This window comes from Cryptomeria japonica, chromosome 1 (genome assembly GCF_030272615.1).
Source record: "Cryptomeria japonica chromosome 1, Sugi_1.0, whole genome shotgun sequence".
Lineage (NCBI taxonomy): Eukaryota > Viridiplantae > Streptophyta > Pinopsida > Cupressales > Cupressaceae > Cryptomeria > Cryptomeria japonica.
The window spans coordinates 22,853,908-22,871,041 of record NC_081405.1 but is presented as its reverse complement, the minus strand read 5'-3'; the positions used below and the strand labels follow the sequence as shown (position 1 = coordinate 22,871,041).

At 36.7% G+C, this 17,134-nt stretch overlaps 1 protein-coding gene across 11 annotated transcripts in view; it reads left to right on the top strand.

Moving 5' to 3' along the window:
- The window catches only part of LOC131028707 (uncharacterized), a 148,113-nt gene that overhangs the window by 64,334 nt on the left and 66,645 nt on the right, over positions 1-17,134 (top strand). For 9 of the 11 annotated variants that reach the window (XR_009102637.2, XR_009372039.1, XR_009372038.1 and 6 more), the window contains exon 3: positions 6,383-6,534. The exons of 1 other annotated variant lie outside the window; for it this stretch is intronic. Coding sequence is in view for 4 of the 10 variants with exons in the window: in XM_057959041.2 (XP_057815024.2) it covers positions 6,383-6,534 (152 nt within the window). In the remaining 6 variants the exon portion in view is untranslated. Of the gene's footprint in view, positions 1-6,382; positions 6,535-17,134 lie in introns of those variants that run through there. One more of the 11 variants, XM_057959044.2, reaches the window with a different exon arrangement.

Sequence of the window (17,134 nt, the reverse complement as noted above, 5' to 3'; positions counted from 1 at the left end):
TGATCCAGATGCTTGCCTAAGCATAATCAACAAGAACTGGCTACTCAAGAGTCGTCCCCGTCTGAGCAAAGTACCAAACACACCACACAGGATTGATTTCCAAGAGGAGTACAGAGATTTGATCACCATGCTCAACAGAGTCACAGGAGCACCTCATGCCTTCTATTTTGAGAAATGGATGTTTTACTTCATCCAGGTGATTGTTCAAGGAAAGGGTACAATACATTGGGCTAGGATAATTAGCCATTGCTTGGACGTACAGTTGAGAAGACTCAGGGCTACTAAGTCCTTCCACATGAGTTCATACGTCATCTATGCCTTAATCAGGAGTGTTGAGTACGCAGGACTACCTCACAGGGGAGTGATTGGAAGAGGACCCGGCGAGGTCAGAGTTTGTGAATCCTATACCTACTTGCATCATCCACCAGGGAAGAACTACAAGTTAATCAATGATACTTTCACGATGAACATCACAAGGACGTTGCAAGGAGGGATTCACAACAGATTATCTCAAGATGCCCAGGAATTCATTAAGAGGTACGGTGCTTGGTTCATTCAGTTTCCCAAGTTCACTTACATTAGAGTGTATGGATGTCCTTTACCTCCATACATGTTGCCGAGGTACCCGACAGATAGAATTGTGTTACTTGAAGTAACGAGGCAGTTGGCAGCATATGTGAAGGCATTCAGACACAGACATCAGAATGGAGTTCAGGTACCTATTATTTTGGGTAATTCAGTTGAGGTATGTCCTAATGTCTTAGCCATGGATGACGCAGAGAAGGAGTTAGCCTTGTATCCTTTTTCATCTTTTGCTTGGAGGAATAGTTTTGATCCACATGGACATTTAGAGGAGACGGTCGGTAGAAGATTTAGACATGAGTACCAGATTGAAGATTTTATGATGAATCTCCTAGATGATCTCGAAGTGAAACGAAAGGTACATTCTAGATTGCCTTTGGATTTCATCAGGAAATGTAAGATTTACAGAGTAGCCGACCAAGCTCAGGACAACGGCAGGCACATCCAATCTTCATATGATAGAGAAAGCAAGACAATAAGTTTGAATTGGAATGAGCCCGAGGCCGTGGATTTAGATGATTTGATGGCACCAGTCTTGTCTTGTACTCGCAGATGGGTAGACGTTCAGCATCAAAAGTTGAGAGAACAAGGCATAGCCATGTCTTTTACTTTGGAAGAGAAACCAGCCGAAGGTGGAGCCAGTGTTAGTGAAGGCAATCCTAATCCTAGGAATTCAGGTGAAGGTAACCTTCGATGTGCCAGTGAGGGCAATCTCCATTTGAGAGGTTCGAAGAGAAAGGAAAGATCAGAAAAGAAAGAGTCTTCCAAGAAAAAGCAAGGTGCCAACAAAGATCAAACACCAGGTACTTCTTCCAGACCAGAAGATAGAACAGTTCGAGTGGAAGAATCCATGGAATCGATGGTACAGAATGATAGACAGGAGGAAGGACAGGCACAGCATGTTTCATCCGATGGATCTCTCCAAGACTATGATTTAGATAATGATAATGAAGTAACATCTCCTCCCAGACAAGAAGAAATAGTACATAAAGAGATTCAAGTTCAAGAGACAAGATCAAATATCCCAGATTGGTTGAAGGAAAGATTGACTAAGGTGATCGTAATAGAGGACGAGGACAGTGCAATTGATCTAGAGAGCCTCGTTGGACGTTCACATATGACAACAGAAAAGAAGAAGGCTACAAAGATGTCCAAGATGATTCGGGATGAGACTGGATCTAGAAAATTGCAGATAGCTACACCGGCAGCAGACAAATATGAGGGTGAGATCCTAGCAGAGGACTATCATATACAGACTATTGAGTTAGGACCTTCCACAGCAGAGCAGACTTTAGATGATGCCACCGACACATTTGAGGCATTGAAAGACAAGCTTAGAGAAGAAGTGGAAAAGAATAGAAAGCTTGAGAGAGAGGTCGGTGCATGGAGGACATATTTCAGTCACATCAATGAACCTTTGGGACGTCAGGATCCAGTTAGATCACCATTGCAGGCATTGCCCCTTCAATCAATCAATGAAGCAGAAAGATTCAGGAACCTGGTCCAGCGTACATGTGGTTGGATGGATAGATCTCACACGGTGGCCATTGAGTTTGTTACAAGGATGTCGAAGATCACCCACCAGGCTATCCAAGTTCTTGAGATTATTCACAGATTGATGGCAACAGTAGCTGCGTTTGCCCATACCAAGGACGTTGTCATCCCTGTCCTGAAAGTTATAAGACACACATCCAGAAGAATTTTAGCACAAGAGAGGATCTTAGAAGGTGATTCTCACAGTTTGTTTCAGTGGTCAACCTTACTCCATATAAAGAGTGTTCTCTTTGAGGACATCAGTGTTAGATGTGGCCAAGTTGAGGAGGTGATCAATCCGATCCAGGACAGAGTATTTGAGGTACTTCGTACCATTCTTGGCAGAAGGATCGAGGTCGAGACAGATGTGGATTTACAAGAATTTGAAGATAGAATCAAGATCATCTTTCGCAAGGACGCAGATGTTACAGATGAGCAGTATGATCAGATGTATGCCACCATGCTCCTGATTGATAGAACAAAGGAACTTGAACCTACTTGGGACACAGCTCTTCTAGATGCATTTGATCAGGTTATCCACTTAGAAGAGAGTATCAAGAATCTTCCCGAGATTCCAAGCACAGAAATCGAAGGAATCGTGACAAAATTCATTGCATATGCTAAGAAAGAGAATTGGAAAGGGAATAAGATTCTAGATGAAAGGTTGTTACAGATGACATGACATCTTATTTCTCATTGGTTGATACCTCCTAGATTTTTGTGCCAAATTTAATATTTGGCTATGTATTTAATATTGTTCAGTAAAAAGCAGGTCATTTGTAACAAACCCTAATTAGGGTTTAGGTGTCATGATCTTATCCATTGATTTACTTTCAATCTGGACCTTTCATTGTAACTGGGGATGCTATTTATACCCCCATTTTCATTTCATTTGGTGTTAGTTAATGGTCGAATAGTCAGATAAGAGTGAAATAGAGAGATTAGAGTTGTAAGCAATTTTTATTTTGTAGCAAGATTGAGTCTTGAAGAGAGAAATTCAAGCAATTGTTGTATATGATGACTTGGAAATCAATAAAATATTGAAGTTATGGTGTTTTGTTGCAAATTTCTTAAGTTATCTTCATGGTTGTTGGATGTACTTGAATCACGCTCAATCAAAGTAGTTTGTTAATTTGAAAGGCTAAGTGTGAGATTTGATATTTGGTAGGATTCGCTATCCAAACCACTAGCTTCTTGCTGATTGTAGGAACGCCTTGTGTGGTCGACTGGAAAACATTTTGAGTCCTTAACCTTCAAGCATTTTCGTATCTAGGATATGTACCTTCGTAGTAGTGTCCTTGGTCTTTGATGCATTGAATACCATTATTACCTTAGAAGATCGCACTAATTTCAATTGAGTTGTTATCTTATGGCAAAATTGAAGTTGGTTGAATCTTGCCAAATCTCATTCATGCTAAGTCGTTCATAGGGTTAGGCTAGATTAGACTTCCTTAAACCCTGTCCTTTTGCCATTTTTTGAAAGTTCCTTTTAGTTTAGTAAAATCTTCGAACCTTTGAATCCGTAAGACGCCTTGAAGGAAACAGCAAATCACATCATACCACTAAAAAGCTTGTCCACACGTGGAGACCCCACTAAAAGAACCTTGGAGTCCATCTAACTGATCCTTTTTGCAGATCTTCAGCAGTTAGAGACTATTTTCTCAAGAGAGGATAAGATGCCTGTCGGTATTTTATTCTGTGTATGATTGTGTACAAAATACACGTCAACAAAACCCAAATGGGAGAAAACCTTGGCAAATTAATGCTTTTATATAGTTCTTCTTTTACAATGTTTGTAGGCACCAACCCTTACGTTTGTGAGCACCAACCTACTGGAAGCACCAACTCCCAAATCTGAATTTTGTTTCCACATTCTAAATGCTGCTACTACAACGAATGATGGATCCACACTTTTACTATAAATCTCCTCCACGAATCCGTTACATTGTTTTCAACAAATCTTCTATAGTTCTCTTCCTCAAATTGTTACAATCACCTTCTCAAAATGATCACAAATCTGCCACAAAACTCTCTTACATTCTGTTCTCCAATCTGCACACATTCTTTTCTATAACTCTGCCATAAAACTATCATAAGTCTGCCCATATAAAGCCTTCACAAATCTGGAATAATCTTCTATATATTCTTATTCAGCCTGTTCATGTTCCTTTTGTATATCTGAATTTATTTTCTTTATGTCTGCATGTACTCTTTATATCTGCTTCATCTTAATTTCTTATTTTGCTGTATACATCTTCAAATTTCCACGCACTCATCCAAAATTTATTTTTTTATTTCATTCCTCTTACTCCACACATATCCACACACTACTCTTTCAAATCTGTTATAAAATCTGGTTACTATTTCCTCCACAAGATCGTCATAAATCTGCTAATAATTTCCTCATGAAACTCTTTGCAATTGGCTCTTGAATCTTCATTTATTTCTCTATAAATCTGTCATACTATTTCTCACAAACATTTTTTATTATACTTCTTGATGTTGTTCCAAAGTCTGATTTGTCTCTGCACAAGATCCTCCTCACAGATCTCATAAAATCTTCACATATCTGATGCAATTATGCTCATATCTTCTTCTTCTCAATCCTTTTCAAGAGAGACATCTTGTATAAACTCATACACCTTTTTAACATATACCCTTTTCTGTTCTAATATTTATGTCCTTTATGCTCTGCTCTCTTTTTTTTAAAAAGATTTCATGCTCTACTCACCAACTCAACACTTTTCAAATATATATATATATATGTGTGTGTGTGTGTGTGTGTGTCTATGATTGCCACCTTTTTATTAATTACAACCTTTCATACTCAGCTCTTAACAAACTTCATTAATCTCAAACAAATCGCACTTCTTGATAAAGTATATTGTTTATTTTATTAATCTCTGAACACCTTAATTAGTGTTGTTTTGGAGACTCAACAAATGTCTCTTTAATCATTCCATTCTAAGCGCTGCCTTTCTTTCTTGCCATCGTGAGGAACTCCATAGACTTGAAACTGTTGCTTGTTAACAATTATAATCAACCACTATTATTATAATGTTAAGGAGGTCGATAGAAGATGACAAATCATTGTTCTTATGTATTATAATTGCCATCTTAATTATATTGCTACTCAAAGACCTTATATATTCGCTGCTCATAAAGTCAAACAAGTCTGGTTGTTGCTGCAAATTCTTATGTCATTGCTGCTTATTCATAATCTATTATATTGGCTGTAACATTAAGTTGCTTGCTAATGAAATCACATTACCCATGCTTTCCTTTATATCAACGACTCCATTTTTATTTATCGCTGTATTGGTGTTATTGCTGCCGCCTCATATATCTCTTTATCAGTGAATGCCACCTTTAGTGATCCTTTGTAATACTTCTTCAAACAAAGTCAATCTGTCCTTTTCATGCTTTGAACCACCTTAGAATATCTTCATTGATGTCTAATAGTATTGGGCTTGCTCCTTACAGCGGCCACTATATCAAACTCTGCTATTAATAATATCGCTGTCTATGCATTAGTTACTGAGGTTGCCAATATATTAAGGCTCTTTTAATATAGTCTCCTCCTTATTGCCACACACATACTTGAACATCCCATCAGATCTGAAGTTGCCGACTTATTTGTATGAGTCAATCATTCTTGGTAAGGTCGTTGTCATGACCATCATATGTAGTCTCTGCCTTCCCTTATAATATGTTCTGCACTTTTGTGACATGTCTTATGTTCTGTCCTTTTGTCTTCAAGCTTCCTTGCATAATTCATATCTTTATAAGTTGTATGTTCACAGCTCTCGTAGTACCACTTCTAGCAACATGGATGAAAGCTTGTCTTCTACTTCAAATATGTTATCTTCACTCATGCTCATTTGTCATTCATTAATTTTTTCTTTTACATCAATGATATTTATGTCTTTCATTTTTGACATCAATGACAACTATTCCAACACTTTTAAGTTCTGATTATACGTAACATGTTTATAATGTTCGAGTCCCTTTGGATGGTTTTTGGTTATCTGTGGATGTAGTTTTATAAGTACATTTTTTTTCTCTTTTTCATCATTTGATATCATTTGGTTTTGTTGTTTATCTTGTATCCAGTGAATCAGTTTGTTATATTGATTATGAATAATGTGTGATTGTATCTACCATCCCTGTAAAACTTGTACAAAAATCATGCATATGGTCAAACAATCACTGCTAAAAGAAGTTGCGAGATAAAGTGTTTAACTAAAATTGAAATGTTCACGTGTAGATAAGTGCAACAGAAATGAGGCAGAATTATCAATTCCTTACAATGAATCTGCTGAACTGGTTCCAACACATCATACTATGTCAGATATCTGCCCTCCCAACTTCAGCATTTGGACCGCCGAAGATGATTTGGTGCTCAAAAATGCGGTAGAGGTGATCAATATTTTTGGCTTTTGATATGATACATCTTGTAATTATATTTGGTTCTAGATTATGTAAACTGTAAAGCAAGTCTATTGCGCCTTATTGAATTTTAATCATGCTGTATCTGATAATTCCTTTGGTATCAATACCCTAGAATATGTTATTGGTCTGAACCTCAGATTATTATTTAAAATGATAAATTTGTTAAGTGCTATTAGTTTTGTGCTATTAGTTTTTTGTCCTAGACATTTATGGATTGTGCTATTACATTATACATGTATAGTACGTTTTATTTCTACAATGTACCTGTTTTTTGTGATCAATCTTTAACCATTTGAAGGAGAATCTAGAATCTATTAAATTTTTTATGCTAAGGAACTGATTGCATGGCATATTTTGCAGCCTGGAACTGGGGTTACTCTTCAGGTTTTTGAACAAGTTCAATATTGTTTCACTGAGAATCGTTGCTTTAAACATAATTAAGAGTATTTAGTTCCTTCAGAGATTATGCTATTTGAATTTCAATGCTCTTGTATCTTGAAAAGGTTTCTATTAAATTCCAATTTCATGGAATAGGGCATATGTTTACTTGTGCTAAAATAAGGTATATGATGCCCTATCTTGTTCTCTGTAGAATGCTTTGATGTGGGATGACTGATCAAGGAGTATAACACTCATTGTTGATTATGATGTATGATCTCATTAAAAACCGTGTTTCTGTTTCAGGTTTGGCAGTTTGCCAAATTTCGCCAAGTTCGGTAGAGCTGGTTTCAGCCATACATAACATGCATACATACAGACAGACATATATATGCATGTGTGTACACTACACACACTTATGTACATTATGTGCGCAAAATATACAAAATCAAACACAGAACATAGGTGATATTTGATATTTCAATTGCAATTGTAAAAATGTTGAAGAGAAATGAAGTACAACTGCTTATGGAAAATTGATACAAATTATCATGTTGTTCTTCATCAAGAGCATCAATGCCATCCATTGGTTTGTGAGAACACAGGCAGCATCAGTGCCACTCGCATTAGCTGCACTATGCAAGTGACCATTTGTAGCAGCACTTGCCCTCTCTTCCTCAATCGAGACTAAGGAAACCAAGAACTTGACTTGTTTTGAAAGGGAAATAGGTGCTCTTAAGAATTTCGCTTTGGACCCTTTGGAAGGGTCAGGAGCGAAATTCTCCTTCTAGGCCAAAATCCTTCACATTTGGTGATCACTAGCAACTCATAGCCATGCTTAAGGACATCGCCAATCTTAATTCACCCTAACCCACACTTGGCTTGGCACAAAATTGATAAAAAAGGGAGGTTTTGGGGAATTTCGCTCTGGACCCTCTGGAAGGGTCAGGAGCGAAATCCACATTCTAGGCTTAACTCTTCATCTTTTCAACTCCAATCTTCCTTGCAAGGCAAAAATACACCACTCTACTTGCACCTACGCCATAGGAACCACTGTCTTGACCTCATCCAAGAAGAAAATAGGAGTTTCCAAGAATTTCGCTATGGACCCTTTGGAAGGGTCAGGAGCAAAATTTCTATTTTAGGCTAAAATCCTTCACATTTTCACTTTGAGTCACTCCCTAAGGCAAAAACATGTTAATCCACCTTCTAACATGCCTTAGAAACTAAGAACTTGGCCAAAACAAGGAAGAAAATGAGGTCTATGGGGATTTTCGCTTTGGACCCTTTGGAAGGGTTAGGAGCGAAATCCACATTCTTGGTTGGTTTTCCACTTCCTTCATCCGATTCTCCTTCAAACTTGATCAAATTCAAGCTCCTTTCTCCACATATAAGTGAATCCACCATCAAACTAGCTCAAGACAAGGTCATTTTCATCATTTTAGGCAAGATAGGGGGTCAAACTGAGGATTTCGCTTTGGACCTAGGCCAAGGACAGGACCTATAGAGAATTTCGCTCTGGACCCTTTGGAAGGGTTAGGAGTGAAATTTTCCTTTTAGGTTGATTTCTACCACTTCATCACCTCAAACCTCTTCTCAAAGGCAAATATGCATCAAAGCCTCCTCAACCATGCCTCAAAAATCCAAAACTTGGCCATATCAAAGAGCAAAATAGAGGAAAAGTGAATTTCGCTCTGGACCCTATGAAAGGGTCAGGAGTGCAATTCTCATTTTAGGCTCATTTTCACCTTTTTCGTCCCTTCTTTGGCTTGGATATAACTTATTAGGCCTCTCTTGATCATCCTCCAGTCCAAGTTAGCATTCACTTGAAGGTTTTGTGAAGAAAAAAGGGTCTCATATGAATTTCGCTCTAGACCCTTTGGAAGGGTTAGGAGCGAAATTCCTCCTTATGCTCAAATCCTGACTTCATTTTCATATTTCTTCACTCCAAATAAGTGTTTTGCCCTCAATAATGCCTAGGAATGAGTTAGCTCTAAGTTTGGATCAAAGTAGAATGTCCTATAGAGGAATTCGCTTTGGACCCTTTGGAAGGGTCAGGAGCAAAATTGGAATTCGCTTTAGACCCTTTGGAAGGGTCAGGAGCGAAATTGGAATTCGCTTTAGACCCTTTGGAAGGGTCAGGAGCGAAATTGGAATTCGCTTTAGACCCGTTGGAAGGGTCAGGAGCAAAATTTGACATTTTGGTCTCTTCGTCAAGATTCATATATGGAATATGACATTTAAGTATATGTGACATTTTCTTATATCTTTCTTCTTTCTTATACTTTAAGTTATATTCCATGTATACTGTCAGGATGTTTGAGAGTGGTTTCGGACCTCCAGGAGTTATAATGCAAAATCTAGTTTTTGGAGGATTCTTCAATTTTCCAGACAGTCAAATTTCAGGGTCAGGATGACATTCCAAACAACCAAATTTCAAGACATTTGAAGATCAGGATGACATTCCAAACAACCAAATTTCAAGACATTTGAAGATCAGGATGACATTCCAGAGTTCATCACTCACCAACTTGACCTAACTCAGACCTTCAAAGAGGATATTCACTCACCAAGCTTCATTGACCTCCTCAAACTCAAACAAGACACAAGTAGCAACAAGAGCAAAACTTTGTCCTAAGGAAGACTTTCAAAGATGACCCTAACCCAAAGCATCCACTGACTCACCTTTAGTTAAAACAGAGCCTGCTATCTTAGTGATCCCTCTGGCAACACTCAACATGCAAAGGCTAATAGACAAAACCCTAAAAGATCTAGGAACAAACCCCAGAAAGCAAAAAAGGTAGGGGTCCCCATTTGCAATGGGGCGATGTGTGAATACGTCACAACACATGGGAGCTATTGTATGGTTGCACACTATTTATTGGGTGAGTGGACATGGGGTTAGAGTTTGTGTAGATATAATATTGGAATAACAGGTTGAAATAGTGAGGTTAGTTGGAGTGAGTGAGGAAAAAATTACTAGTACTACTAAGTGTAAGAAACAATCATCAACAACATTGCAATCAATTGTTCAATATGACTATTTCAATGTATTAGTTGGAGACTTGTGATAGAGGGAAGAGGAAGGCCACTTCTACTGTAGGTGGAAAAAATACAGTGGTAGAGCTAATGAATTTGAAAAAACGTGAGCAAGACGGTGATTTAGTGGCCAATATTTTAATGCCCATGCTATCCCATTTCATTTGACAAGGTCTTCCTATTTCAAAGGTATGTTGCTAGATGCAATGGCATTTGGACCCTCTTTTGTTCCCTCTAGAGAATTTAGATTGCATACCTCCTTCCTTGATGAACAATATTGAAAGGTGAACATATTGAGGGAAGAGATGAGACAAACATGGATTAGGATTGGTTGTTGCATTGTCATGTATGGGTGGACTAATATTTGACATGGGCCACTCATTAATATTATTGTTACATGTCTTGTTGTTTCATACTTTCTTAGAGCTATTGATTGTTTTGGGAAACAAATGGGTGCTGATTACTAACTTGCCATTTTGCAGGAGGCCATAGAGGAGGTTGGATCTTCTAATGTTGTGCAAGTTGTAAATATTCAGCTCGTGTTTGTAAGTTAGTTGGTTTGATGGTTGAGAGTGCTTGCAAACATATTTTTTGGACTTAATGCTATGTACATGCTTTGAAAGACATTGTGTCATTTCCCCTCTCTGAACATTATATATATATAAATAATTATTTTTTAATTAGTATAATAAATATTTGTAATTTATTAAATATTATTATTTAATTAATATTTATTATTAAATACGAATAAATAAATTTTAATTGAAGCTGAAACTTATAAGCATCCACCGTTTATTCACTTAGTAACGGCTACTGAAATCAAAGAAAATCAAGTTGATGAATATAAAAGGAGTTCATCGAGACCTTTTCCAAGCTTGCTCCTCCGTTTGGAATTATGTTAACCATTCAATAGAGGGCAAGTTCATATAAAACATGATCAAAGAGCAATCAGATATATTACCAGCAATGTAAACAATGATCTGTCAAAGTCCAAAAGCAAGGGCCAAAGGTTGAGGGAAAAATGTAGAATGATTCAGACTTGATGCATTCATATTCATTAAGAATTGCATAAGGTGAAATACTCATAATCTCTTATTACTATGTGAGACCAAACTAGTATCAAGTGTTCAAAAGAAGGCATTCATACTAACCAAAAACTAAAGAAGAATACCAAAAAGGAGATCACTATAGGCGGAAGTCAGTATTCCAATATGGACGATGGTTTTACTCATTCATCTTTTGGGGCTAATGCGCTAGAGGTGTTTTCGATCATATCAAACAAATATTATAAGATTGATTTCAAACTAAGTCAATGACATTTCGTAGATTGGGAGCATAACGTGCCATTAGTGCTTAGTACTGTGATGACCCGACAACAAGAGATTATTGTTTGAGTGAAAACCAATGATTAATTATTCAAAGGGGTGTGATGGAGAGAAGAGACACATCCTTCATACTGTTCGATTAGTCAAACAATTATCAATTCATCTTATAATAAGCAAATAACTAATATCTATGGAGGAGTGTGATTTGGATAACAAGTTAATTAGTACGAGTAATGGATGGGTGCGATTAGGGAAGGGATATATCTATTCCTATCAAGTGCTGCAACCATTCCATACCAAAGGTATTTAGGGAGGGGCAACCGTCAACAAACAGGGGGGAAGAAAAGGGCGGTGGAACTGCAGCTGCGTTAGCAGAAGCGGTAGGGAAGGTAAGAGGATAGCGTTGACGCCACAGGTACGTATATGTGTGTGGACGTGTGTGCCACACACACACAAATATATATACTTTAACACTTCTGGTAGATCGCTCATATAGAGTATGTCTCCAATCTATTTTACAGAATTATATTATTATTATAATGTTGTATGTTACAGGATTATATTATTATTATGTTGTATGTTACAGAATTATATTGTTATTATAATATTGTCTCATACAGATATATAAATATGTGTACAGGTGTGTATCCACACACACATATATATAGGTGTATATATCTGCAATCTACTTGTTCATATAGAATTGATAATAGGAATAAAGAAGTAGGTGATGGCAGACATAAATTATAATTTAAATAATGAAAATATAAATTGTTATGAAATATTGGATATTAATGAATGACAATAATTTGGCTATGTGATGGAGGCTAATGGGAGAAATCCCCCTAGCCTAATTCAGGGATTATGATAATCCCTGGTAGGCAGTATATACTGAGTATTTATATGCATATATGCTAGGGCTTGTGTGTCAAAGGTTCACCCAAGAAGAGACGGATTTGGTCGATCCTCTCTGGTAGACTTGGATGATAAGATGTATCATCCAAGGCAAGGAATCGATCATATATGATGATCTTCCTTGGTAGGCTTGGATGTAAGATGTTACATCCAAGACAGGAATTGAATTATCCATTGATTTCCTGGTAAGGGCTTGGAACCATGATGGGTTCCAAGAAGGTGGGCATTACAACCGCCTAAGGACATGTCCCAGTAATGCATTCGTATCCTTTTTATTAATAAGAATTGAGACTACTTTTAATTAAGTAATTGAAGTTAATTGCAAATTAGATTAGTTATATATATATTTGTTGCATTCTAACAGTTTGTTTTGTAGGACAGTGATCTCTAACTAGTAGGGACATTACACATTGGCTAAATGGAATGGGTGAAGATGGCATTGCTAAAGCTAGAGACGTACAAATGTTTTGTATACAACCATAACACTTCACTTACACTATTTTGATCTTATTCAAAGAAAGAATTCCTTAAATTAGTTTAGACTAGATATGTTTGCTATTTTATTTTGTTGGAGAGGATGTTGGAGGTGTATAATGCTTTACAATACATGGTGGTTTGTGGAGAGTGGAAAATGTGGGCTCAATCAAAGACAAGAGAAGGGAAGGTGGTGAGAGAAAGGGTCTTAATGACGCTTAGTGGTCCAATATCAGGTTAGAAAATTTTATTTAATAATTTAAATTAATATTTTTGAGTTTCTACTTTATTTTACTTTTTATTTTCAACTTTTAATTTACATTATTAAGAAAACACAAGGATGCAAAGTTTTAGTTCAAGATCTCAAGAGATGCCATTGAGGAGGCTGGTCCTTAAATTGTAATATTGGTGGCTATAGATGCAATATATGAGTCCAAAGTAGAACAAAAATTTGCTGAAACCATGTATAGGCACATTGACCTTTTGTGTGCATTGATGGACAATGGACTAAAGGACATAGACAAAATTGAGTGTGTCAAAAAGGTTGTGGTGGATGCAAGGGAGGTGTATATTTTTATTTGCAAATGCCTCACTCCTTGACATTGTTTAACCCATTTTGAAGAAGAAATTTCTCAATTTAGTTGAGATCCAAATTACTTAATATTTCATTCTATTGTAGAGGATGCTTGCATTGCAAGAGCCCTTGCAACTTACGATCATGACACAAGGGTGGATTACATGGGGGCAGTCCAAGTCAGAAAGTGGAAAAGAGGGTGGAGTATGTTGTGGTTAGTAATGTATTTTAATTAGATGTGGAATAGATCATATGTTTTGTAGTCCCAAGTTTTATAGTCTTTAGATATGGGCATTTTGATTGTCCTAGCTTTAGGGAGATCAATGACTACATTAATAGCTTGTTTCTAGAGTTTCTATTCATACAATCTTTAGATGTTGGTCTTCATTCATAAGAGAGACTCTATTCTAGAGTTTCTTCTTCATACCATTATATAGTAGAGGTGGAGAAAGTTGAGTTCATGGCTGCATATATAGTGAATCTAATATTGTACATGAAGAGGTTGGGTAGAGTTATCTCAAGGGACAATGATGGGGGAGAAGAAGGGCCTTTCCATTAAGTCCTTCATGAAAATGCACAACCTTGATGAAATGTCAAAGCATAGGTTTTATGAAACATGATGGCTACAAGAGTCCAATATAGATAGATAGGGCTACTTAAGTGTAGGAAAGGTTAGATAGCTAGTGGTGATTGGCCTTTGGGATTGTTACATCCACTTGCTATGTGCCTTATTTTGCAGGATTTTTTCTCCTTCGTTGTTGAGAGGAATTGGTCAACATATAGATTTATCCACTTTGTTAAGAGGAACAAACTTACCTTTAGGAGAGCATATAAGCTTGTTACTATACATGGTGACTTGCATCTCATTGATCCCAAAATATTGTAGTGCAAGGAGAACCCAATAGCATGGAGGGATACAGAGCTTGAGGAATTGGCATAAATTGATGAAGACTAGTATGTCCACCTAGTTGGGGTCTTATTGTTTGAGGCAGATGAATTCAATAATTCTATTGATGTCAAGCATCAGCCGACATGTGCATCCAATAATTTGTTACTGTTTGAGCTTGTCACTCAATGTACCTCCTACGTATGCATTTGCTTTGGTTTATTTGATTGGTTAATGCTATGGAATCAATGGTTTTTTTTCAACTTGGTATGCTGAGGATATTACAAGGATACTCATGGAGAGAAGATTATAATCCATACAAAATAACTGTTGGTGTTGGAAATAAGCCACACCCGGACCGATGATGGATTGGTACAAGAGGGGCTAGTAGCTCAGTGGTAGAGCACTCTAGCAGCATATGGGAGGTCCTAGGTTCGAGTCCTAGCTGGTCCATGTCTCAACATGGTATCAGAGCTAGGTCTAGGCTAGGAGCCCCAAGCACACAAGAGGTGTGGCTTAAGGGGGTTGTTGGTGTTGGAAATAAGCCACACCCGGACCGACGATGGATTGGTCCAAGAGGGGCCAATAGCTTAGTGGTAGAGCACTCCAACAGTGTATGGAAGGTCCTAGGTTCGAGTCCTAGCTGGTCCATGTCCCAACAATAACAACAAATCCAAATAGTTGAATGATTAGAAGTTAGAACTATATAAAGGAAACTAGACTATAAAAATTGGGCAGAGCTAGCCCACATCATGGAATCCTCATCTACTCATTTTGTGGGAGCAAAGAAGCATTAGATAAGATGATTTTTGCTTGGCAAAGGCCTTCTTATGAGGGATCATAGGCCATGTGTCCAAATCCAAGAAACCAATGTGCAATTCCAAGGACCAAAATATTTAACTTTTTTTGCTGCATTATAAGTTGAGACTAGAAGGGATGGGGAGGAACCCACCTCAAAGGGATCCAAAGCATGGTTGCTACTTGACGGGCAGAAGTCATGGGTGATCCCTCAATGGGTAGCTAGAAATTGGAAATGATGATGAAATTGTAGAAGGTTTCTAAGGAGACATCCCAAACTTATTGGAAAACTAGGAGGAGGAGATGCTCCAATGTGGGTAAAATAGTGAGCTAGGCAAATCAAAATGTTGAGGCTTTACATTTTTCCACCACGAGATAGGCCCAAATTGCTTTTTAGGTTGTGGACAAGGCTACACTGCAACATGACTCAAACCAAATCAAGATTTGCTTATAAAAATTAAGCTCACAAGATTCAAAGATTGCTTCCAAGCACAATCTCTAACTTTAGTTTGATCTTCTTTGATAAATTCACTAACGTATCCAATTCTAAATCCAGCCAAGCAAAAGTGGGATGCAAATGAGAAGTTGTTTTGGGAGAAATGGGAGTGAGCTTACCCAAGGCTTTTCCAGTAGTTGATAAATTAGAGGAATGCCAATCTTACAAAGGGAGTTTAGGATGCCTAACCTATAACGACAGCACAAAAAACACATACGTAATCTTACAAAGGGATTTTAGGATGCCTAACCTATAATGACAGCACAAAAAAGACGTACTTACCAAGATACTTGAGCCTTGACTTGTTGGTACTTGTCCTTTCTATTGAAATGCATCCACATCTCAGAAACCCATATGTAAATGTCACTAAACATTAGGGGACTTCATGTGAAGTTTCTTGCATTAGAAGCATTTCTTGAAAATTGAGAAAAAATTCTATAGAGGTTTCTTGGATATATCATACATATTATACTGGCTTTTCCAAAAGTGCTGATATGTCTTTGACAAAAGCTAAAAGACTTAAAAACTACACTAATAGAACTTGTAATTTTAACCTTTGGCATAAAAGTTACAATTTTCTAAGAGCAGAAAGTTTTCGTATCAAATGCCAAAGAGGTAATAGGTCAAAGAGAAACAATAATAAGGTTTAAGATGTGTTCATGTATGAAAATATAGTCATAGTTGAGGAACGACATACTTTTTTCTTAAAATAATGGAATTTCCCTCTTGATCTTTGTATGCCATCTCCTGGTGATTATTGTTTGAAATAATTTTTGATATGATGATGATGATTTTCAAACATCAATATAATTAATCTTTGGTTTCATTGACATCTATTTCAATACTTCAAAATGCTAGTTTTTAAATTTTTAAAGTATTCTCATATTTACGTTCTTTAAAGTTGCATATCCATTATTTTTAAAATTTAAATTTAATATATATAATAATATAATAATATAATAATATATATACTGTGTGTGTGTGTGTATGTATGTGTATGTATGTGTGTGTGTATGTATATATGTGTGTGTGTGTATGTTATTTGTATTTTAAAAATATAAATATTGTTTTTTATATCTTATTTTATTTGCCAACTCCTGCTGTCTCCTCAATCTGATTTTTTTTGCCAACTCCTGCCTTCTCCTCATTCCGATTTTTTTTGCCATTCCCAAATTCTGTTGCCCTGACCTTGAAGCTTATAATTGTAATTGAGTGTACTTTTGAGTCCCAGTGAGTTACTTTCATTTATTTGCTTTCTTTGCTTCTTTGTTTTTATCATCTGAAAGCTGGGTAAAATGATTAATAAGTATCTGAATATTATTTTACTTTGTCTAGATTGTTTTATGAACTGGCTTACTAGTGTGGTGGCAATGTAAGATAATTATGGGCCATTTATCAAACTTAATTGCTATAGCAATCTATAGGATGTTGGAACTAAAAATTAAATTCTGTACCATGTAGTTGTTCTATTAAGGATATGATATCTTCCATTTCTCAGAATTGATTCTACTCTTGTATATATCAAAACAGTATGTATTGCATTTTTATTTATAGCAATCATATCTAATATCTAAGCCTATGGATTTCTTCTTCTTGAGATAAGACAACTTTCAAAGATATGCATGGTCTGGATGGTAGTTTGTTGTGAACTTTATAAAAATTGACAATTTCTGTAGGATATT